This window comes from Heterocephalus glaber, unplaced genomic scaffold, assembly GCF_053883595.1.
Source record: "Heterocephalus glaber isolate CG9 unplaced genomic scaffold, H.glaber_assembly_v1.0 deba00001587, whole genome shotgun sequence".
Lineage (NCBI taxonomy): Eukaryota > Metazoa > Chordata > Mammalia > Rodentia > Bathyergidae > Heterocephalus > Heterocephalus glaber.
In genome coordinates this window covers 4532111-4557693 of record NW_028258365.1, presented here as the reverse complement: position 1 = coordinate 4557693, position 25583 = coordinate 4532111, and the positions used below count along the sequence as shown (strand labels likewise).

Below are 25583 nucleotides of genomic sequence, written 5' to 3'. Positions count from 1 at the left end.
GAAATATCCTAGGCTGACCCTTTAGGAAGGGAGATGGAAAGAAATCCTAGCGTCTGGGAAGCCTTGCCAAATCTGCCCATGCCGCTTATAACCACGAATATTAAACTCTGAGTCAAAGAACAAGAGGAGAAGAAAAATCCCTTTTTTGTTTGTTGTAGACTTTGGCCTTGACTTCTTAGGGCCTGGAGGAGCGTGAATGAGATGTGGGTCAGTGCCTGCTCTCCTAGTCACCAGCCAGGTTAGGGCAGTTACTTCAGTTCTCTTCAGTCTCAGTTTCCTTATGTGTAAGAAGAGGACTGAGGGCCAGAGATTTAGCTCAGTGGTTTCGCCGCCTGCCTTGCAAGCGCAAGGACCTGAGTTCAATCCCCGGTACCAAAAAAAAAAAAAAGAGGACTGAACAAGATGATCATTAACATTCTCCCTTGAACTAAGGTTTAGATCAGGGTGGCAACTTTGTTATATACAACTCTGTGCAAATTGTGAGGTGGCCTGGGATGGGAGAAGACTTGGAATTAATGCTTCATTTTATCCTCCTGAAAATAAAGGACTTGGATTTGAAGATATCTGGGTCCTCTTTTCCATCTGATAAGCTGCCCAGCAGAGTTTGATAGAGCTTTCTCCCAAATTCTGCCAGATGGGTTTATTTTGTGGGAAGAGTTCTGGATGTGTTTCATCCCCCCCGCCCCGGGCTTACCCATGAAATGAGACACGGGCCCTTGAATCACTAGGTCTTAAGCACTACTTGTTCAGTTGTATTTTGAGCCTCAAAATTATGAATAAGGAGATGAGTCTCCTATAAACAGGAAAAGCTGAGAGATTTGTATTGAGATGACAGGGTGACTCTACTACCACCCTCTTCCTGTTTTCCAGCTCTCCTCTGGGAATAAAAGTGCTTGTTCCTGTACATGTATTTGTTTCATTTAAAACAAAGACTTAGCTGGGGATGTAGCTCAGTGGCAGAGTATGTGTTTAGTATACATGAGGCCCTCAGCACCAATAATAAAATTAAAAGACAGCAACAAAAAATCCTTTCTTAAGAAAGCTCCAGAAGGCCTGGGATTTAGCTCCGTGGTGCCACCGCTTGCCCCGCAAGTGCAGGGACCTGCGTTCGAGCCCTGATACCAAAAAAAGAAAGCTCCAAATGATGTTCAAAGCAAAGACTGTAGGTGGAAAAGTACAGAGAAAACATATGATTATCTGATTGCATACAATCAAATAGTGAGGAGTTCATGGGTATTCTGAGAATCAAATATAAGTGTATGGTAAGAAATCAGATGTTTTGTAGGAGACAGTAATCCTATAAGACTCCAAATAAAAAAGGTTGGACAAGTATTTTGCTCACAGAAATGAAGATCTTAACAATTTACAGCCACTTAACGTAATGAAACAAATACTAAGGAAAATGGGAATAAAGATGAAGAAAGCAAACTTGTTAAAATGATACCTGTATTCTAAGCTGTTTGGGGACTTCGGAACTGATTCAAAGCAATTACTGGTATGTGTATTTTTCTATCATATATTATGTTTCAATAAAACATTTTCAAAAGTAAATTCCTTAAGAATCTAAGCTTCAAGGATTTTTAAAGCAGAACAGAAGGAGATAATTAAGACAGAAATATGTTCTGCTGGCTGCACACTTGCTGTTGGCTGTGCATATGGAGAGTTCTTCAGAGGATGCTAGAGTTTGGAAATAAAGGTTGGCAAAGACCAGAACCTAACCTCCAAAGTCCTAAGACCTGTGGTAGGGAGTTTCCATTAGTAATCCCGTAAGCAATAGAAAACCCACCTAAAAGTGGCTGAAACGCAGAGGGACTTATTTTCCTCACAAAACAAAAAAATCCAGGGTGGATGATTGTTGGCATTCATGTAGCTACTGAGATATCAAAGACTCTGATTTTTTGCATCTCTCCCTTCCCCATCCTTGGCAACTAATTGGCTGTTGTCCTCATAATGCATACTTACACAGTGGCTGCCATAATCCCAGACATTTCCTCTATGATCAAGGCAAGAAACAGAGAAAAGAAGGCCAATACCCAATCGTGTGTTGTTTCCTTTTATCAGGAAAGCAAAAGCCTCTTTAGCACATGGCTGCCCCAGCTGCCCTCACAGTGAGAGAGGGAAGGGGAGAAAGAAAATTGGACATGCTCGATGGATTAACCAATAATCAATGTCTGCCAGAGATATTTTCTAAAGAGAAAAAGCTTATAGCTCAGTGCTGTTGAGAAGAAGTAAGAATATAAAATTTGGGGGGCTATGACTCAGGACTACAAAATTTCCCTTAATAGAATCATAAATCCACATCTTTTGGGTTGAATTCAGACACGCATTCTGAAGGCAGGTAGCCTAGTTTTCCATGCTGAATTGATGATAAACCTTAATGTTAATAAATTCCTAATCATTTTTACTATAAATAAGAATGTGTATTTTGTTGTCTCACTTGGATCCTTTCATTCAGTCATTCATTTATTTAATACATATGTACTAAGCAACTATTCTATATGTCTGCTAATGTTGAGAATACACAAATAAATAATACAGAACCCCAGGGGTCTCCCCATTCTGCCAGGGAAGGGAGGCTAAGGAATGTGTATATTAATCACTGATGCATGTGGAGGTGTGCTGTGTATTTTGTTTTGAAAAGGTATGTAGACACATAGATATATGAGATATATGATACAGAAGATATGTGTGTGTTAGCTTTCTGTACTATAGCAAAATACCTGAGATAATCAGCTTATAAACAGGAAAGGTTTATTTTGGCTCATCGTTTAAGAGTTTCCAGTTCATTTTTACTTGATGCCATTGCCTTGGGCCTGTGGTGAGGCAGGACATCATGGCAAGGACTGTGGTGGGAGCAACCTGTTCAGATCACAGCAACCATGAAGCAGAGAGTAAAGGGAGGGGGCGGGATCCCAGTATCCCTTTAAAGGCACACCCCCAGTGACCTACCTTCCAGTGGGCCTCTCTGCCTAAATGTTCCACAACTTCGTCATAGGGCCGCAAGCCTTCAACATCCTGGAACTTTGGGGGACATTCCAGATCAAAACTATAACAATGTATCAACAAATGGTATAATCTGTAAACTGTTGCAGTGGTAGTATTTATATCATAAAAGTCCTTTGGGAGACAACTAATTCTTGGGGAGAATTTGTCTCCCTTTGGGAGACAAAAGGGGAAACAACTAATTCTGCCTGGGGAATTGGAGAAGGCTTTCCCAAGGAGATGAAGTTCACAAGTTTGAGACTGGCTTGAGAGTTCCAGGTTTATTGTACCAAAAAAAGTGGTATGGGGAGTAGCTTTGATGGAGGAATAAGTGGTTTAAAAGCAATGACCGCTTATAGGAGAATAGTGTGCTCCTGAACGATTGTGTAGGTCATCTGACAGCCATTGGGGTGGCAGAGAGTTAAGCGTCGGTGGCAGCTGGAGCCCATGAAGGGTCTTGGTGGCCCTGGAAAGGAGTTTGGCCTTGGAGAGCCTTGGAATATAGGACAAGATATGTTGTTTGTGGCTCGGAAATGTCTGTCTGCAAACTGAGGGGGGTGAAGGCGAGCTCCTGGAAGGGAGAGAGGCAAGGTCATCTGTTTTGGAGGGCTTTACAGCAGCCTGGTGAGAAATGACGACTCAGTTAAGGTGTGGGGTGGGGTCCAGAAAGATCTGTGAGGTAAGACTGGTGACATTTGGTGACCGCTTAGATGTACTGAACGACATTTCTACATGTGAACAAGAACAAGACTCTGGCCGATGCAAACATCAAGGGGAAGAGGAGCAAGCCCTGGACAGGCTTCCTTCGGGACCCATGGGGCCCCGTCCTGGGTGCCCTCTCCACAACTCTGGCGGCTTCACTGTAGCTGCACAATGTTCTTTCTGCTGAGTTTCATAGTTGGCATCGTTTTGTAAGGCCATGGAGGGAAATGGACTTTTTATGGTGCTTCAGCTTCTGAAGTACATGACTAATACTTGAAAAAATTATTAAGAAATGTCTTTATGGGCCAGGGATTTAGCTCAGTGGTTCCACCGCCTGGCTCGTAGGCGCAAGGTTCTGAGTTTAATCCCTGGTACCAAAACAATAAAAAAATTTTTAAAAAAAGCAATGTCTTTATTTCTAATTGCACACACTTGTTGGGTCTGTGGCCCAATTAATTCATTCTTGTTGTAAATGTATTAGAAGACCCTGTACCCTCTTGACCTCTCCTTATAATTATGGCTATCATCCTCCTTTGAAGCACTGTTTTGATTACACACTTAAAAGGAACCACTTAAAATACCCTCACCTGTCTGCAAGGCTGAACTGCCCACCCTTGAGCTCAAGGACAGTCTACTAAGAGCAGTTCTTGTCTTCAGAAGTTCAATTGGCCTGTTCCCTCCCTTTTTCACCACCCCTCCCAGGTCCACCCCCTACCTTTCAGAAGGTTTTTGTTAGACACTGTGCTTGAATAAGGCTCTTCTCCCTAAGGCCCAAAGAGCTAAGTTTTAACAAACACAGATAAATCAATAAATGTGTTTTATCAGTGTTGGGATTGCTGTCAAGCACCTCACGACAAATATTATTGCAATTTCATCATCCTTCCCCTCTTTCCAAATGTCTGTTAGTATTTGTTTCTTCTTTTTTTAGATAGTGCTATCTGGCAGATCTTCATTCAAATGAAAATTGATCCAGTTGACTCATCCAAATACAGGTGGAAGACTATATTTGGGAGACAGTTTGAACTAAATGGTGTGAAATAACACTTTTTCTTCTGATGTTGTCTCTGACCAGTAGTCTGAGCATTTTTATCTGCTTGGATCTTATGAAAAGTTCTTCCTGCTATTTAATTATCCCCACATGGTGTGCAGGCCTGTGCTTTAAGAAGATTCTCAATAATTTACTGAGATAAAGGATGAGACATTAACTCAGTGAATTGCTTGTCTTGTTCTTCAAAGTGAGAGCTCAGACAAATGTCCCCTTGGAAATGTCCCCTTCTTTTTAGAGCTCTGTCACCTCTCTCCTTACCTGTCCATAGAAGGGATCTTTATAGAGTATAATCCATGACAGTTCATGGAAAAGAAGTATGGGTAAGAAAATTAAAGTTAAACCTATGGATGATGATGAGAAAATCATTTTTTAAGATAACAAGACAATGTGTTAATGTCCACTTATTTCATTCACGGTTGTGAATTATGTGCACATAACTCACAGCAGTCACCATTTTCCCACGTGTGATGAGACTTTTCGGGAAATTCTGGTTGTGCATTTTTGCACTGAGGAGTCGTGCGGAGCAGTAGGCAGTGGCCATTACGCAGTCTGCATAGTATAAATTCCTTGTTAAGAATTTTGCACAGCCTAGAACATAGAGCAAAACTTCATCAAGGGCAGTGAAAGAGTATTTCCTTTTGGAGGACTGGACCATTTATTTTCACATTGGAATCCAAGATTTAGAATGTTTTATTTACTGTCTGATGGCAAGAGTTTACATTTCTGGAATTTTAACATGCAACTCAACCATTCATTCATCCAGCAAGTATTTATTGAGGGCCTGCTGTGTCCTGGGCACAGTGCTGATGAGAGAAAACACCAAAGAGATGACTGGAGTTGGAACCCACTTGCCACCACAGCTGCACAAGTGGTCTTGTCAGAGTCAGAAAATGGGCCTCAGCTCCAGTTACTGGGCTTTCTTGTAGTTACTAGCTGCCTTCAGGAGGAAGTCTCTGGGGAAGCCCTCAGTTTTGATTAAAATGAAATTGTTGTGTCACGGACATAACAATTTGTTGGTTTTTCATGAAGCTTTGTTCCCTTGCCCCAGAAACAGAGAAGATCATCCTAGAGGCGGGAAATGGATTGCCCTCCTGGAAATTCAGTGACCAGCTCTTCCCCTGTGACGTGTGTGGGAAAGTGTTTGGCCGACAGCAGACGTTGTCCCGACACCTCTCGCTGCACACAGGTGAGCTGGGGCTGTGCCCCTGTGCCCTCCATGCCATGCCACTAACCTCTCCATTACTGGGAAGTTGGGTTTCTCCAAGAGAACTGTTACAGGAAGTGGCAGCGACATGTTCATCTGACTCTGCCAGGCTTCTTACCTGGCATTTTTAAGTAAAACCCTGGAAAGGCTTATTTTTTTTAATCAAAGGGGTGTGTTGAATTCAAGTAAGACAAAAGAAAAGGTGAACGATTAGGCACAACCAGGTAAAATTTCTGAACTCTGTGGAGAATGTATTCATCTCGTCTTAAAGATGCAGAGATGGCCTACACCCCCTTTCTTATTGTGGTAAGACCAGGAGGGGAGAGAATCACCTTGGTGGAGAGCCAGTTTCTGCCTTTATCTACATTTAACAATGGACAAATAACGGTTGATTATAAGGGTCAGGAAAAAGAAGGCAAGCAAAGGAATAAAGGGGCATAATTAATGATTCTATTAGTTAAAATAAGTGAAGACAAAAACTCGTAAGGTAAAATCAATAGTAAACAAAAAATAATGTAATAAAAGGCCTGGGGGTGTTGCTCAGTGATAGAGCAACTGTTTAGCATGTACAAGACTCAGAGCTCCATCCCCAGATGCCCCCACCCCAAAATAAAATCAAATATTTCAAACTTCACATTGGAAATCAAGCTTTTAAAATATCCAAATACTGTACATCTTATTTGTCCAAAACACGAAAAAATGAAAAATAAAAGTTTTGTACATCACACAAAATAAAGCAAGATAAAGAGCTTTGTTATGACAAGATGAATTTTGTCCTTTTTTATATTTTCAATATTCTTAATCTTAACCACTTACCAGTCCAAGAATTTAAATACAGGATGACCAAAAATTTTATATCTTTTTGCTAATTTTTATAAGATAATGTAATCGGAAATATAAAAATGATGATTTTATCAAATTTATTCAATATCAAATTTTATTCAAACTTATTTATTCAATGACTGGTTGAAATGACACCTGCTCCAGTGACACTCAGGATAGTCGTACGTAATCAAACACACTACCAAAGTGATGCTCAGAGTAAATTGTTGAGTGATTAAATTTCACGATAAACCAAATTTAGTCACATATTCTTAGCAACGAAGAAAACTATGATGTGTTTTTAAAAGTGGAGTTTTATAGGCCACACTCACTGAGCATACTTAAATGAAATTTAAAATAACCAAGGATCAATAAATGACCTACTTAATTGGATCAGTAAAAAGGGGAGAAAATAAAAATTCAAATATGAACCATGAAGAAGGAATGAACATAACTAGAGCAAACAGTGAAAGCTCTAGTCAGAGGAAAATTATAGGCTTAAATGTTTTAATTAGAAATGAAGACCAAAAATAAAGAAATTGAACACTCATCTTAAGGAATTAGTAGAAGAGCAATAAAATCTAGAAGATGACCATAAAACAGACTATTCCCCTTAAGCCTGATTAAGAAAGGGAAAGGAAGGAAATATATTTTAAAATGCAAAAGCAAAAGGCTAATCATCTGTGTAGGTGATATTAAAGAATTACTGAAGAATATAGACATCTCTATGATAGAGAGAGAGAGAGAGAGAGAGAGAGAGAGAAAGAAGTTAAATGACATAGATAATATTAGCGATATTACCAGAATTGACCCAATGGGCAGACAGAACTTGAATAAATCAGTTACCAACAGAAAATGTGCAAAGCTAATGAAGGAAATAATATTAAAGCATCAGTTTCCAAAATTCTCCCAGGTGAGTTCTTTCTCACCTGTAGAGGAGAGAAAAATGTAAGATTACATAGCCTTTCCAAAAGATAGAAAACCTACAGAAGTGCTCCCAGTTTACTTGATGGAGGAAGTGTAACCCCGCTGCCAAAATCCAACAGCCTGCCCTGTAAATACTGTAATAGTGTACATCTGTACATGCACAACTTCAAAGGGAAGAGTTCTGAGTTACTCACACTGTTCACCTCCCCTCCACACTTTCAGGTGCTGGTGCCACCTGCACTTCGTTTTAGAAACACTTTTCCTCATGGTTTTCTGTGTGAAGTAAATAAAACATGGATTTTCTTTAGGCCAAACCCAGAAATACCAAGAATCAGAGATGGAAAATGAGGTTCTTTGCTGTCTCTGCTGCTACCTTTATTTGTACCGTGGAAGCAAAGCCTGTTCCTTGTACTTTAATTTGCTTGATTAATCAAATGAATTCAGAATGCCACTCTGGAAACGATCCTGAAACATTAGTCAGTTTTATGAGAGAATTTCCATTAAGAAATTAATTGAAGTTTTTTATTTTATTTATGTAAAATGAAAATTTCCAATTAAATTATTTTACACAAGTCATTTTTCCCCTTTAATTTTATTAGTTTTTATTTCTTGGCTAACCCAGGGCTGGAGCTTGGGGAAAATGATGAGGAGACTCTAATACTCCAGTTCTGTGAATGCTTGTTTCGTTCTCCTCCTGGGTCTCGTCACCCACCCACGACTGATAGATGGGAGCAGAAGTACACACGCATGCATGCACACACACGCACACACATGCACACGCAGTATTTTTTTTTTTGATGGTGGTGGTCCTGGAGATTGAAGCTAGGACCTTCACATTGAGCTCCATCTCCAGCCCTTTTTAAAACATTTTATTTTAAAACAGGGTGTTTTGAAGTCTCTAAGTTGCCCAAAGCGGGCTTGAACTTGCGATCCTCCTTTATTGGCCTTCCAGAGTGCTGGGATTATAGGCACGAGCCACCACAACCAGCCTCTCACAATGTTCTTTAAACACGTGTGATGTTCACCTTGTCAGGAGAAGAGGCTATGAATGCCAGGAAAAAGAACTGTAGGGGAAAAAAGATCTGAGGAAAAATAAACATGAGAACTCCAAGGAGTAGCCCAGGACACATTACACATTATCTCTTGCTTGTGTTGCAGTGTTATATGTTACTTCCATATTCAACCTGGAATCAGTACTTGGCTTGGTCACTATAAAACCCCAGATTTCAGGCTTTCTACCAAATCTAGCCCAGAGATAGTCCTGGGAGACCTTCTTTTCTCTTTGGAGGTATTAATGTAGTCATGAGCTTCTGGGCATGGACTTAGATACTCAGGGTTTCTAAGCATGACCTTTGTCCCCATTTGAAATGACATTTGAACTGTCCTGGCCTTGGTACCTGTAAGTGATCTCTTGCAGATGTTGAGATTTCATTCTTTGAGAATAGTCTGGGTTTTTTCCTGTTCTTTCCTCCCCAGAGGAAAGAAAATACAAATGCCACTTGTGCCCCTATGCTGCTAAGTGCCGTGCGAATCTGAACCAGCACTTGACCGTCCATTCTGTGAAGCTGGTGAGTACAGACACCGAGGACATTGTCAGCGCCGTCACCTCTGAAGGCAGTGACGGGAAGAAACACCCTTATTATTACAGGTGAGTCGAGGACAGAGTCCAAGAGTCTGAGTTTCTCAGACTCCGGCTTTGAGGCTTCCTGCCTCTCTGCTCCGGACTTAACGTCACCCAGCCCCATTTCTCAGCCATTGCTGATCTTCATTTTAATATGACTTTGCTGAGATTAAACCCTGCAGTTTCACAGAAGGATTGGCATTGGCGCTGTGGGATAGAGCTCCAAAGAGTGTCAGGGCTGTAGGGATTGTAGCGGTGAGGTCTGCACAGCACCCACATTTGTAACTGGGCACCGTGCTGCTGCCTTCGAATTGTAGGGGAAAAGACAGGAAAAAATATACCTGAGAACTCCAAGGAAAGAGCTCAGAAGAAATTACAGTTGTCCACTGGTTTAGTCCTTTCGGTGTTGTTTGCTTCCATATCAACCTTGAACCGATACTTGCTTCGGTCCCAAGCAACCCCCAGGCTTGTCCCAGAGATAGGGTGGGAACTTGTTTTTGCAAAGCGTCTGTGTGGATGGGCAGCATCTACCAGGAGTTGTCACCAGGAGGCCTGCCTCTTGCCCCCGTGTGGCATCAGACAACCTGTGTGTGCTTTCCTTGCTTCATGGGAAGGTTTCTAGAGCCAGAGAGAACGCCAGGGTCTGTAGCATACTCGGAGTTGACTGCTGGACCAGTGCAGCAAAACACTTTGGCAACACTGCCCTGTGTCTCTGCCCGGAGGAATCAGTTAGGAGGTGCACAGCATCTGGAATGTGTAGTTTTTAATTAACTTCATAATTATTTAGCATCGTTATGACATGCATGGGACCGTTCCGGTAGGCCTACTCCTAATCTGTTCGCACAGTGACCACTTCACAGGGATCCCAGGAAGCAGAAGACTTGTCTCACATTGTACCCTGTGCTGGGGAGAAAATGCATGTGGAACTCTCAGTTTCTTGAGAGTGCTACATAGAAAGAAGTAGAGTGGGTTTAGAACTACGTCTCACTCCTCTCTCTCCCTCTTCTCTTTCCTTCTTTCGTGTAGTTGTCACGTGTGTGGATTCGAGACCGAGCTCAATGTGCAGTTTGTCAGCCATATGTCGCTCCACGTGGACAAGGAGCAGTGGATGTTTTCCATCTGCTGCACTGCCTGCGACTTCGTCACCATGGAGGAGGCAGAGATAAAGGCTCACATCGGCACCAAGCACACAGGTGACCCTTCCTGTCGATCCTTCCCCCTTTGCCATCCCCTTCACCCCAGAGTGCCTGCTGTGTGGCGGAAGCACCACTGCTGCCTTAAGACATGGACACGGCCCTCCACAGCGGGAAGGGCTGTTCTGGAGGAGCCGCTCTGCCCTGTAGTCGTAATGCCAGGCCTGGCTCAGCTTCGTCCTCACTGATCTGAAAGACGCCCAGTTGTGGCTGCTATCAAGTGGTGCTGGTCCTTACCCGTGTCTTCTTCCAGCCTCATCACCGTGCAGAGCAGTCACTAAGCTCTTTTTCGCGCCCTGGTACTGAGGATTGATCCCAGGGCTTTCACACTGAGCTACATCTTAGCCCTTTTTTTATTTTTATTTTGTGACAGGGTCTTCCTAAGTCTCTAACCTTGTGATCCTCCTGCCTCAGCCTACCAGTGTGCTGGGACTACAGGCATGTGCTGCCACGCCTGGCTTTGCTAAGCTCGTTTGATGCCCCAGGCTTGCTCCTATGCCTCATACAACCCACTGAGGTGAATACTGTTGTTGTCGCAACATACAGATAGAGAAACTGAGGCTTAGTAAAAGGGAGGTTTTCCATCCAAAGTCAGCTACCAGGAAGTGACTTCAGAAACGAGAAGCGACAGTTTTCGTCCCACGGGACTCCCCCTGGTCCCCACAGCCCAAACAACACTGGCAGAGCTTCGAGCCTTCCTGTTTCGCTGTGCTGGGGAACTGTGCACCTCCTCCTGCAGGCTCTGTTCCCTTGCCAGAACCTGCAGCCCCAATACTCGCTGTAATGGCGCTCGGCCCATCTGTGGAGGGCAGAGAAACTGGACTCTGTCGAAACAAATCTAACAAGACTTGGCCAGTGCTTGCCTTTCATTTAAGCTTCTTGCCATTTTTACGTTTAATGGTGTTATCATTTTGACTTTTCACAAAGTCATGATTACGGATGACACCAGCGTGGAGTCACTAGGTGGGACAAAAGGGCTCCCTGCATTGGCAGCACTTACAGATCTGTGGGCGGGTGCCGGGTGCGGGTCAGCCCCACATCACCCGGCCTGGAAGGACCGGGAGCGGGAGCGGGAGCGGGAGTTTCCCTGACATTTATGCTGACAGTGTGCACGACTGAGAAGGTCTCTCCCTTCTTCTCCGGCTGGCCGTGCTGGCTCGTGGTGCCAACAGCAATAAGAGCTTGTTTTCGTCAGTAAATTGAGCAGCTATGACTTGGAGGTCTGCGGAGAGTCATTAGGCTCAGTGAGAAGGTGCTGTTTTACTGTCCATTGTCTGACTGTAACCACATTAGCACCATGGGCAGCAGGTGAGCTGGGAAACCCACGTTGAAGATAAATTAAATTCGGCATTTCTGGAGTGGCTAATGGAGGACAAGGCCAGACTCTCCCATCTCCACTAGCCTTGCAGTTGTGCTTTTTTCTCTCTTCCGTTAAACCCTCATTCTTCTAATATTCTTCATCCCAATGTGTGCCCAAACCTCCCTCCCACCCTGCTCCACAGTCCCCTCCACCACCAGCCCACCTCCAGGAAACCATAGAAACCATAAAGACTAGGAAGAAGTCAGACCTAGGGTCCCTTGTCATTGATGGAAACCTCACATTCACAGCTAAGTGATACAAACGCCTTCTGATCATCACAGGGCACTCAGGGAAGAGCTCCTTCCTCCGAGGCGAGGCGGCCAGGCTGCTTGGCTCAGTATGGTTTGTTAGAATGGAGAGCAAGGAGTGAAAAGCATTAAAGAAGTTCCTTTTGTAATTCAGTAGACGCCATTAATGCTGCCCTATAAGATTAAAACACTTTTTGTAAACCAGTTTTACAGGGCCAGATGGTAACTGTTTTAGCCTCTCAAGCCATGTAGTTTCTGTCATTATGACTCAACTCTGCCACTGGAACTTGAATGTAGTCAGATGGTATACAAATGAATGGTCCTATTCCAATAAAACTTTATTTGCAAGAACAGGAAGCTAGTTTGGGGCCAAGGGCTATGCAAGCTAATGGTTTCACGGTGAAGGCTTCCTATATTTAGCGCTGCTGTATGGTGTTTGACCCAAAATCTGTCTATCTAAATCTGTACATTAATAAGCTATGTCATTGTAAAGTTATTATATAAAACAACAGTAATGCTGTGTAACATATACTGCAAACATACAGTCCTAGAATAAAGAGCTTGATCGAGTCACTGCTGACTCCGGTGCCTGGAACCCTCCCTGCACAGGGTGAGGAGTAAGAGTCCATGTGATGGACAGATGCACGAGCTCATCCACACACTGACGACCAGTAGATGTGGCCCTAGGTGTGGAGGGAAGCACAGGGGGGTTCTAGATCTGGGTTCTAGATCCAGGTTCCACGAATTAGCATCGTGGTGTAGAAGGAACATAGTACAGTATTTTATACTATCACTTAAGGGGAGTAATTTGTAAATAATTCCATGAATTTCTTGAGAGCCAACTATGTACCAAGTGTGTAAGACAACATGGAAATTGTGTTTGTATTATTATATTTTATAAATAGTATACGTTAAATGTTGCGGTAGAATAATAATAATAATAGATCTGCTAAGATGCTAACCATGACTAGACATTGTTCTGTGTGATTAATATATAAAAACTCATTTCATTCTCATAATCACCAGATGAGGCTATTATTATATTATCTCCACTTTCTATAGGTGATAATGAGGCACACAGCTCAGTGTCTTATCCAAGGTCATATAGCTACTAAATGGTACAGTTGGGCTTCAAACTCAGGTATTCTAGATCTAAAGTTCTTAATTATTTATGCAACAAATAACAACATGTAGAAGTAGAGATGCTTAGTTTTTTTTTTCCTTAACCGTAAAGAAGTACACCAAAATGTAACAGTGTTGGTATTGAGGGGATAAGATGTCTGGTAACTTTGTACGGCCCTGGTTTCTCAGTCTGTGTTGTTTTAAATTATGAAAAGTTCAGGGATTTCAGTTTTTCCTTAAAAGTTGTCTTCAACTGGCCGTCCTAAGGTGTGAGGGTGTATTACCTGTGCACAGGTGTCTTTCAGCAAGAATCTTGGTGATGCCAGAGGTAAATCCCCATTTGGATCACAGCCTTGGATGTAGAAGTCACAGGCACCTGCTCTCTCCCGGCAGACAGTGCAAAAGATGCAGACTGCAAGAGGGGGTGTGTTTGGACTAGGGACTACACAGGGGCAGGCCAGCTTGGATTCCTGTGCCATGTCACAGAATGGCTGGCGTGGTGTCTGTTATTTCTACCCATTCATCAGTTTAGGTAGCTTTGGCCAGCACCTTAAACCTCAAGGTAGTTGAATCTATTTTTAAACATAATAATTGCAATTAATATATTTTCATGACAAAAACATTTTGAATAATTACTTGTAACAGACTGTCGGTGAGACCAAGCTTAGAAGGTGGATTTAGAGAAGTAATAATAAGGATTCAAGGGCTTCAGTGAAAACGATCTATTTGTACACAAAATGTGACCTTGGCTAGTTAGCTACTTAGATAATGAACTGGCAGTGATGGTGCTGGTTTCATGTGGCTTCATTGTACCAAGGGAGGACTGCATGTTCTGAAGGTATATCCCATCCCTCCTTGTGGTTGGGAACTGAGGTCATGAAGGCTGTCCACATCCCATTGTCAGTTCTGATAGGAACAAGATTTTAAACAGTGTAAACTGAACCAAGAGTTGTCCACCCAGAACCCTAAGTGCACACATTGCGGGAATAGGGTTAGAAAACACTGTATCTCTCCCTCCCTCCCTCCCTCTCTTTTTCTCCATGCTCTACCACAGAGCTACATCCCTGGCCCCCTTTCTTTTTTATACAGACTTTCTTTAGTTGGCCAAGTAATACAGGGTCACTCTAAAAATTCTGAAAACCAGAAAAAAAAAACCCAAATATCATACTGATAATTTTATGCTCTAGTCATAGCCCACCATTTTACAGCTTTGTTTACTTCCAGGCTTTTATGCATATATATAATACCTGGTTTATTGTTCAGTCTTAATAAAGGAAGTTAGTTCCTAGGGTTTATAATCACTAAGATGCTTAATCAACATTTGAAGGAACCTAAAGAAGAGTCTTCCTGTATTTTCTACCCTAATCTAAACTATGGGGTTGCATTGAATCTACAAATCAGTTTGGGGAGCACTGATGTCCTAACAATATCAACTCTTCTAAACCAGAAATAATGTATAGCTGTCCAGTTATTTGGGGTTTATAATTCACTTTTTAAATTTATTGCAGAATAATCACTTCATGTCTAGTATAAGAACCTCACAATAATATATTTCCATTTCTCCCCACTCAGGCTTTATGGTATTGTCAAGTATTTACTTACATATATATTATTAACCTTACAATGCATTGTTGTGATTTTTGTTTAAACTAAATTGCTTTTGTTATCCTTTATAGACATTTAATAAGAAAAGACACATTTACCTAGGAACTAGTAATTTCCAGGGCTCATCATTCTGTTGTGTAGACCCTTTTCACATCTCTATTATTTTCCTTTGTCCTCCCGGACTTCTTTTAACATTTCTTGTAATGCAAGTCTGCTGGTGATTAATTCCCTCATCTTTTCATGTCAGCTTTTTTTTTGTTTGCCTTCACCTTTGAAATGTCTTTTCACTAGGTATAAAATTTCAAGTTGCCACTCCTTCAGTTGTTCCCACATGTTGTCTTCCTGCGGTCTCATTTCCACTGCTCCCCATGAGAACTCAGCTGTCATCCTTACTTTGTTCCTCTATGAATAACTCTGGCTGCTTTCAGGAGTTTTTTGTGGTTTTTTTTCTCTCCTGGTTTTGAGCAGTTTAATAATGGTGTTCCTTAGTGTGTTAGTCAGCTTTCCCATCGCTCACTGAGACACAATATCAGACACCCACAGCTGAAGGGAGGCAAGGGTTAGTCTGGCCCACGGTTCAGGTGGCCAGCTGGCTCCAAGGTAGAAACATGGCAGAAGAGTGTACCAGAGCGAGGCTGCTTAGCTCGGGGTAGCCGGGAAGCAGGGGAAACAGTGTCAAGAAGGGACAGGGACCGGGGATTTAACTCACTGGTTTTGCTGCCTGCTGCACAAGCTCAAGGACCCGAGTTTGATCCCTGGTACCAAAAAAAAAAAAAAAAAAGAGGAAGGGACAAGGAACCAGAAGGGTCAAGTTCACACTTCCATGACTTACCCATACCTACCCAGAAGTGTGCTTTATTAATCCTCTGGGCAGCTCCCAAGCCAATCAAGTTGACAGTCCACCTTAACCATCACACATGGTATGATTTTCCTCATGTTTTTATGCTTCGAGTTCATTTAGCTTCTTGGAGCTAAGGATAAATGGTTTGCCTCAAATTTGGAAGCATTTTGGCCATTCAGACATTTTTATGCCCTACTCATTCTATCAGGTGAGCCAAATTAAACCTGTATGAAGTTGCTTGTAGTCATTCTATTCACTAATGCTTTTTTTTCCATTTTGGAGATTCTTTTTGCTGTTTCATTTCAGACAATTTCTATAGCTATTATCTTCAGTCACTGAGCTTTTCTTCTGCTGTGTCTAATCTGCTGGTAACCTCATCCATTGTATCTTTCCATCTCTGATTTTGTGATTTTTATCTGTAGAGATTTGGTTTGGGCCATTTTCATATCTTCCATATCTCTTCTTAATTTGTTGAACATATGAAATATAGTTATAATGTCCTTGTCTAAAAATTGTAGCAACTGTGTCAGTTCTAGGTTACTTTTAACTTGTTGATTTTTCTTCTCATTTGTGGTTATATTTCTTGTTTCTTTCTATGTCCAAAAATATTTAGTTGGATACCATACATTGTGGTTTTCCCATGTTGAGTGTTTGATTTTTTGTATCCCCTTTTTGTATCCCTTAAGTCTTGCTGACTTTTTTCCCAGGATTCGGTTAATTAGAAACTTTGATCCTTTTCTGATCTCAGATCTTACTTTTCTGATTTGTTAGGTAGATGTGGATCACTGGGCATTGATTATTACCCACTACTAAGAGTCCTTCCTCTGTTTCCTAATGCCCTGTGGATTCTATGACTTTCATTTCTGGCCCGAGGAAACAAGCCCTCTCTGCAGCCCTGAGTGGGTGTCCCCACTGTTCTCAAGTGACTTCTTTTCCCTTCTATCTTGGGCAATTTCTTCACACACTGCTGTGACCTCTGTTCTGCTGAGGCCTCAGGGGTCTTCGTGCTGTCGGCTCCTCTCCTGACAACTGCCTTGCAGTGTCGGTCCATGTTGATCTCCACAGACCCTCAAACTCTGTCTCTTGCACTCAGGGAGTCTGTTAGCCTCCTCCTAGGTCCCCCGTTCTGCGTGCAGCCTGGAATCTACCTCAGAGCAGGAATTTGAGCAGTCACCGGGCTTGCCTCTTTTGTTCCACCTCATGTTCAATGTAAAAACTGTTGATTGATATATTTTTGTCTTGGATGGATGATTGGCTGGCTCATTAGTTGATTTCAGTTCTCTCAGTAATGTCACATCCAGTCCCTGATATTCTAACTTGAGTAGAAGCTGAAGTCTCCTGACGCTACATTTAATGGCCTGTTGACTTGTCTGTGCCTCGTTTTGAGGAAGTCCAGTGTGCTGATAGGCACTAGAGTCAGACCGGCTCAAGTCTTTTTGCCACATAGCCATGTGACCTAGTCCAAGCTTACCCCTCTGTGCCTCCACTTCTTCATCTGTAAAATGGGTATGATCATAGGATTTTTGTGTGTGGGTATGTACACACTTCATAAAATTTGGGGTTTTTTGTTTGTTTGGGGTACAAGAATCAAGCCCAGAGCCTCATGCATGCTAAGCACATGCTCTGTCTCAGAGCTCCACCCCCCGGGATTTTGGAGACAATAAAATTAGATAATGCATTTAAAACATAAAACAGTTTCTGGAACTTGGTAACATGTTCACCACATCTTAGGTATTATTGTCATTGTATTTTAATTATTGTAAGACCTCACCAAAGACTTACGAAATGGATGAACAACTGCTTTTGGCCCCAGATACCACGCTTGCCATCACCATGGGTGCAGTAGGACCTGGGATCTCAGTGAGCGCACTGTGGGAGCTGGAAGCCCCTGGAATAGTGACACCCCCTCACCATCTCCCCATCAAAGTGCTGTCCTTCTGAGAGTTTCCATCCCCCACCTAACAGACTTGGTGGTTTCTTTTTCAGGGGAAGACAGGAAGACCCCCAGTGAATCAAACAGCCCCTCCTCATCCTCCCTCTCAGCTCTGAGTGATTCCGCCAATAGCAAAGATGATTCAGACAGCTCCCAGAAAAACAAGGGAGGGAACAACCTGCTGGTCATCTCAGTCGTGCCTGGGAGCCAGCCCTCAGTGAACAACGAGGAGAAGCCAGAGAAAGGTGAGGGAGGAGGCGAACATGGCCTGCTCAGCCCTGCCTACTCTAGGACGTGCCTGTCTTGAGAAGAAGCCCTGGAGAGGAATGAAGTGGGAAAACAGATATTGGGCCCAGGATACAGTATAATATGCACTACGGGAAATTTGCATTTTCTTTTGGCTTGATTTGCATGCAAATATGGGGTGGAAGGATAAGAAGGGTGACATTGACTCTGGAGCTGTATGTTTAACTCCTTTGAGTACAGAGATGCAGGGAACAGTGCCTGGAAGTCCACACCTGCTGGGAGGTACAAGAGTGGGGCGGGGGAGCTTAGCCCACCTCTAGTCCCCAGCCCCTCTGCTTCATGCACTTCTACATCCAGCTTGGGTCCTTGCAGGGTTCGAATGCGTTTTTTGCAACTTTGTCTGCAAGACGAAGAACATGTTTGAGCGCCACCTGCAGATACACCTCATCACCCGGATGTTTGAGTGTGACGTGTGCCACAAGTTCATGAAGACCCCCGAACAGCTGCTGGAGCATAAGAAATGCCACACTGTCCCCACCGGTGGGCTCAAGTAAGGAAAGCAAGTACAGAACCTTTTACTGCGTTGTTATTAAACACCCTTCCCTTCCCTCTCCCCGCCCCTTCCCTGGAGGTTTTGGGGGGTCATGGAGGCGGGAAACTTGGTACAGGGGAGTCATTCAGGAACCTCCGCTGCCTTAGCTGGACTGAATTACACCTGTCTCCCGGGGGTCAACAGATTTCAACAGGGGAATCCACTTCACAGATACCCCAGGGTTCAGGGTAGGAAGAAGTGTTGGATCATCCCGCATGCAAAAGTAAAGTCACTTTACACTGAGTTTTGCGCAGACACTGTTTTAATGGACTCGCCCAGGTGTCGATCACGATACTCTCACTGCAGTTCACCCGGACTGGTTTTCAGATGGCTTGCCCACCACTTCAAAGTGAGCAGTACACCACCCCATGCCCCCAACTTGGAACCTTGTCAGTCTCGCCTGACAGGAGGCAGCCTTTGTCATGCAAACAGCACGTGGTGCTTGGAGGCTTCCTGCAGACCTGCCAGTGCCTTCCTTGAAAGATTTAGACAAGAAACATCATCCTCAACCAATATTTGCAAGAAGCCCTCTGGTCTCGAGTGAGACCAGTTAGCTATTATCAAACATACTGTGTGTCTGGCTTGATATAGGTGCTGAAGGGCACATGGGAATAAAACCTAATTTCCACCCTCAGGAAATTTGTGTCCTAGCACTACCAGAATATATTCTGTCCAGTGATTCTGAAATCAGAGTCCCTGTTCATGAGGCACTTACAGTGTAGTAACGAGAAAGGAGCATATGTAGTTGAACATGGAAAGACCCAACTGTCAGGGCATAATTATCAGATTATAGCTGACATGACCATGAAGTTAAAAGGATAAAAAATTAGTTTTTACTTAACATAGGGGAGAAAAAAGACTTGTTTTAAAATTTTTCCATCGTTGAAACTAACAACCTGCCAGAGACCTGGCCTGAGTCCCCGGAATGGGTGAGGAGCAGAAGACCCAGAAGGATCCTGGCAGTTGAGCACTGGGAACAATGGGGTTGGTGCCCTCCTCAAAAACTCCAAACAGAAGAGGCAGGGAACAGCACCTACTGTTGATTCCGTTTTGTTTCGCTTCTGGGCCTGCTTGGGGGGAGGGGGGAGGGGGGAGGGGGGGTGATTACAATTCCTTCAAATAGTGGATGGGAAATGCTGACCAGAGGTGATTTGGGGATCTGATTGGGTTTGTTCCCACCATCCCTTGATAAATATTTGTGTACTCTTATGAAAAAGAAAAAGAACCCTGCTTTTCTAAGGATGCACTAGTGCTCATTGCCTTCCCTGTAGCCCAGTCACACCCCTGACTTTGCGGCCCCTGCCAGTTGTGGCTTTGCCATTCGCCTTTCCTCGGGTCCTAAGAAATCCCGAGCCTCTGAACCACCCATTGGGGAGAATGCACAATGAACTCTGATGCTTTTGTGAAATCAGACACTTCCCGTGCGGTGCTAACCGTCCCCTGTGTGATAGTTTATGTTCTAGGATGACCAAGTAGAAGAATACTTTGAAAAAATTGATAATGCCTTCTGGCTATACAGTGAGTCTTTGTTTTGTTTTTTGTTTTGTTTTGTTTCCTTTACCATATCGTAGAATTAATTTGCCTGAGAGGGTGTCTTTAAGATAAATAATGGGAGCACGGAAAACGCTTAGCACTTTGCCTGAGCAGTGAAAGGAAGATTGAGCTGTGGGTCACAGAAATGTCCTTAACATGAAACAGACCGCCGATGTCTAAATTGCTTTTCTGTGATGGAACTGCTTGTACTCTATATCCTGTTCATAATGCAGATCAAATAAGATTATACTATTATTTTTCTTTTGCCGTAGCTCAGGACAGTGGTGAGTTTCAGACTCCTCTAGGTAAGGCCCAGCTTGGCGTAGGGGTTGTGTGTGCACCTGACCTGGGAATGGGCTTTATATTTCTCTCGTGTGCACTCTTCTGTGAGCTGAGGTTCGAGGCTAACGGCGAGCTTGGCGCTGAGGAGGCAGTGCACGGTGCACCTGGTTGTGTTGGGCTCTGCTGAATACCTCTCCAACCCTCTGAGAACAGTCCACTCCTGGGCCCTGCCCCGCAGGAGCCAAGCAAGAGTTGAAGCAGCCACTGGGGCATCTGCATTCTGTTCTGGAAAGAGAGCAAACACGCTACAGTCATATAAGCCACCGGCTCAAGCCCGCAGCTCCCAAAGGAGAAGCGGGGCAGCGTTTGTAAACATGCCCTCCGCACCCCTCATTGCCCTCAGGCCAGCCAGCAGGGTCGGGTAGCGCATGTGCACTGCCCAGGATGGGAGGTCCAGGCTCCCAGGCTCTTTCCTCGCCCCACTGAGGTGACAGAGCTGGGACTCAAATCCCCTTCCCCCCGAGGCAACCTCGGTTACTTGTGGAGACCACTCAGACCATGAGTCAGCATGGCCCCAGTGTTTATCACATACTGAGTGCGCTCCCAGCACCACAGAGATTGCAGAAGAATGCAAGAAGCGCCCCTGCCCTCTGAGAGTTTCTCATCTGTCCTAATGACATCCTGAGAGTGTCTTCTAGCGCCACTTCCGTATCCTCATGAGGAGAGGGGCTCGGGTGGGCTTCCTTCTCCTCCCACGCCCCTGCCAGGGTCCTCACCTTCCTTTCCTGATGAAGAACCAGTGCTGTAGGAGACACTTGCTAGGAGTCCATATATATGTGCGCACAAACGCACACACACGAGGGACACACACAGGCCTTCTCATCCTAACAACCCTTTCATCAGCACGACTCTGACCCCTGTGACTTTCTGTTTGCTGGAGGTAGCTCTCCCCCTATAAGCTGTTCTTTAAAACTTCTTAGCCTTTCTGCGTGTGCTTGGTGTGGTGCATGAAAAGTCGATTCTTTGTGTTGCTCCCATCTAGAGGGGAGGTCAGGAGGGCGAGACCTCTGCCGTGCCTGGTGGGGAGCGGGGAGGGCTCTGAGGGGCCGGGCGGGGGGCTGGAGGGGAGCACCAGCATACGTATTCCTCGCCCTTGCTCTGCTCCCCTCATGAATCCCGGTCTTGGCTGTCACAGCCAGGAGACCCAGAGTAGGCTGAGCAGACCTGGGCAGAGCAGCCTGCTAGCGGGGACTGCTGTCAGCAGTGAGTCAGTCGGGGCCATCTCCACCCAAGAGGCAGCAGGGCTGGGCTGGGCAGGCCAGGCCTCCAAGACCGGAGGGTGGGCTGAGGGCAGCCTGGTGAGGAGGGGAGAAGCGCGGCTGACATGGGACCTTTCTGGCTGAAACGTGCTTGTGTTGCTTCCCCCCGGCAGGTGCCCATTCTGCATTTATTCCACCAACCGTCCCGCTGCCATGGAGTGCCACCTCAAGACCCACTACAGGATGGAGTACAAGTGCCGGATCTGCCAGACGGTGAAGGCCAACCAGCTGGAGCTGGAGACGCACACCCGGGAACATCGCCTGGGCAACCACTACAAGTGTGACCAGTGCGGCTACCTGTCCAAGACCGCCAACAAGCTCATCGAGCACGTGCGAGTCCACACCGGGGAGCGGCCCTTCCACTGTGACCAGTGCAGCTACAGCTGCAAGCGCAAGGACAATCTCAACCTGCACAAGAAGCTGAAGCATGCCCCACGCCAGACCTTCAGCTGCGAAGAGTGCCTGTTCAAGACCACACACCCTTTCGTCTTCAGCCGCCACGTCAAGAAGCACCAGAGCGGGGACTGCCCTGAGGAAGATAAGAAGGGCCTGTGCCCGGCCCCCAGGGACCCGGCCGGCCCCGGAGCCCCGCTCCTGGTTGTGGGGAGCTCCCGGAATCTCCTGTCTCCCCTGTCGGTCATGTCCGCCTCGCAGGCTCTGCAGACTGTGGCCCTATCTGCCACCCACGGCAGCGGCTCAGAGCCCAACCTGGCACTCAAGGCCCTGGCCTTCGATGGCTCCCCTCTGCGCTTTGATAAGTTCCGGAACTCAGATTTTGCCCATCTCATTCCCTTGACAATGTTGTACCCCAAGAACCACTTGGATCTCACATTCCACCCGCCCCGACCGCAGACTGCGCCTCCCAGCATCCCCTCACCCAAACACTCCTTCCTTGCCTATCTCGGACTAAGAGAAAGAGCAGAGACTGTCTGAGGGCAGCCATGTTCTGTACCAAAAACAGAGACAAGGACAGTAAATTTAAAAAAAAAAAAAAACCCACAAAACTTAAACACAACCCCAGCAGGTGTATGTTGCTGCAAAACCTACAGACCCTTGGGGTCTAAACCACGTGTACTGTATATCTTTAGTAAGGAATAGAGAATTGGCTCTGTGTGTATACCTATTGCGTTGACCTGAAAGCTGCTTTATCCAATCTTCAGAGAGGTGACCTACTCTACCTTCAGAGGCATGCCTCCCCAGCCACCCACTCCTACTCTCAGCCCTCCTCCGTCCGTACTTTGCTCTGAAAGGAATTCTATCTTGTTAAATCCTAAAGAGAGTGTCCTTAATAGCAATCAGCACTTGTAAGCTTATATACTGGTGCATTTGGTTTTTTGCTGGGTGAATGGGGTGCGTGGACGTTTGTGGATTCCGAACGAGAAAGCCGTGTGTCGTGTGCCATGACATTTCTATTGCACATTCTTTGTACTGGCTTCTTTCACAACGATGAACAGTTTTTTTTCCCCTCCTGGGTTGTTCATTCCACTACAGTCTCTCCCGAGCTCCTTCACCACCTGTCCCTCTCTATTTTATGGCCACAGAGTGGTAGGGCCTGGTGCCTGGTAGACATCTGCCGTGCTGCTGGAGATTTCCAACAGAGTGCTGAGACCTTGAGCTCATACCTTCTCTGGTTATGAAGATCTGAGGAATCAAGTGACCAGTCTGCAAGAAATATCTCGCAGCACTGCAGCTGACATCACAAAACTTACCTGTGTTGTACGTGTGCCCATACAGAGATCCTGTGTATGGTCCACACACACACAGTGCATCATTGTTTTTAAGGGCCGATGATATATATGATGTATTAATTCAGTGGTTACCATTTGTTTGCAGGAATAGTTGTATGAGTGGTAAATTTTATGGTTGATAAATCCAGCCAAGGAGATTAAAAGGGGTTTGGATAAATTCTGGGTATAAATGCTCAGACTAAAAAAAAAAAAAAGACACAGCAGTTTTGCACAGTGCTTTGGTCTTGCACTAATTGTTGTTTCTCATTGGGAAAAAAAAGTAAAATAAAAGGAAGAAAATGTACCTTTCTATGGAATGAGTAGACTGTATGTTTGAAACTTTAGCCGCAACCTCTTTGATATATAATGACACAACGAAAAGGTGCTGTTTTGTCCTACGGTTCAGTTATCCCCCTGAGAAGTTTTCATTGTGTTTGCATATCCTCTGGCTGTAGCAGTATCCTCTGTGTTATTAGTAATTCTGTATTCCATTTTGTTAACGCCTGGTAGATATAACCTGCTAGGAGGCTAACTTTATACTTATTTAAAGCTCTTATTTTGTGGTCATTAAAATGGCAATTTATGTGCAGCACTTTATTGCAGCAGGAAGCAGGTGTGGATCATTGCATAGCCCTCCGCTCATCTTAAAAAGAAATGGATAATTTAAAAAGGAAAAAAATCTTTGGCTGAACTTATTCATTGCTTGTGTTTTTAAGACAACAGAATTTCCAGGATGAAACAGGCTGAAAGAGCAGGAAGAAATGTGCTTTGTATAATAATGGGAAGTTTGGAATATGAAAGTTTATATATTATTTATCTATGGAAGAGCTGGTGTGTAGGAGGAATGCTTTTTTATTGTGTTGCTGTTTTCCCACCATGTGTTATCCTAGAATTGGGATTTTTTTAAATCTATTTCACCAGGGGAAAATAAAACCATCCCTAATTTTCTTCCTCTAGTCAGTTTGCTTCACTAAAAGCCCACTGGAAATTAATATAGTTCTACAGGAAGCTAGAAGACTGTATGCCTGTCCACACCAAGGACTCCCTCATTTCCCCTCTATACCAGCCCTCCTTCCCCCAAATCTAGCCTGTGGGCTACACTTTCTCTTTGCCGGGCATCCAGCCACGGATGGGGAGCCTGCCCCATCCCCTGGCAAACCTGTTTACACTACGGAGATGTTCACTGGGGGTGGGGAGACCAACACTTAAGGCTGGAAGCTCCAAACTCTCGCTCGGTCTCCAGTGGAGACCTTTGCTCTAGGCCTTGTTTGTTCAGCTCACTACATCAATGTCTCGGTAAAAGACACTATCAACAGTTATGGACAGTATACTCCAAGAACACTGGGCTTGTGGGTGGGTTGGTTCTTTTTAAAGTCATGTCTTTATCCCCATATAATGGAGAATGTGCCACTTGGCTAATAATGTGTTTTCAAAACTACAAGTTCAGTGATGACAGGAAAGAGGGCCCTGGTGATCCCACCAAGGCTGGGAGAAAAAGTGAATGACACTTATGCACCGCAGGTTAAAAACCTGAAAGGGTGGCCCTGACAGCGAGGACTCGGGGTGTTATAGCTTGCCACTTGTGCAATAGGAGGTCTGAGGACGGAAACCTTCAAGAGTGAGGAGATGGTGGAAGGAGACATCGACTGCTCAAATGCCGTGCATTTCACTGCTCGCCACTGAACTTGTATTTGAATGACTTAGTAATGCTTAATATAATTGGGCAACTTTTTTAGCACTTTGGAAAGAGTCATCAATCTTTCTGGTAAATTATAAAAGTTTTCTGAGTGAGAAGAGGTGTGTTTGGAGTTTGTTTGACTTTTTATATTATTATTGTTATTAATAAAGAAAAATCTACAGCATTTTTTCAGACTCCACCTAGATAATATATACCCCCGAACTTGGTTTGCAGTTTGATACTCAGGGAAGGATGTAGTCGATAGATATCCTTTCCGTGTAAAACACTAACATCTTTGAGAAAGTCACCTACCAACTAACTTCAATTGTTTTCACTATGCATCCTTCCATGAAAGCTAGCTTATTTTCCCATATAGTAATGCAGGTAGGGTTCTCAGCACTTTCATTTATCCTTTTTTTAACTCCTCATATTATGTTCAGATGATCATACTGTCAAGGTTTGTGTACATTACTGAAAAATTTGTATTGTATAAAGCTTTTTGCATTACAAGGCTGTACAGGGTCATTTTGACAGTAACTGGTATATTCCTTTGCATCTTATGTTGCATTGCCAATTTCTAGTGTATCCAGTTTGAAAA

The 25583-nt window shown here is 44.3% G+C and overlaps 1 protein-coding gene across 10 annotated transcripts in view; it reads left to right on the top strand.

Annotated features, from left to right (window-relative positions):
• The window catches only part of Znf827 (zinc finger protein 827), a 167012-nt gene extending 141843 nt beyond the window's left edge, over positions 1-25169 (top strand). For 2 of the 10 annotated variants that reach the window (XM_087193346.1, XM_004868913.4), the window contains 6 exons: positions 5781-5918; positions 9162-9333; positions 10333-10499; positions 17662-17853; positions 18227-18404; positions 21694-25169. In XM_087193346.1, coding sequence (XP_087049472.1) covers positions 5781-5918; positions 9162-9333; positions 10333-10499; positions 17662-17853; positions 18227-18404; positions 21694-22513 — 1667 coding nt within the window. In that variant the 3' untranslated portion in view covers positions 22514-25169. Of the gene's footprint in view, positions 1-5780; positions 5919-9161; positions 9334-10332; positions 10500-17661; positions 17854-18226; positions 18418-19897; positions 19965-20251; positions 20285-21693 lie in introns of those variants that run through there. The other 8 variants (XR_002390576.2, XM_013067124.3, XM_004868919.4 and 5 more) reach the window with 8 other exon arrangements.
• The last annotated feature ends 414 nt before the right edge of the window (positions 25170-25583 follow it).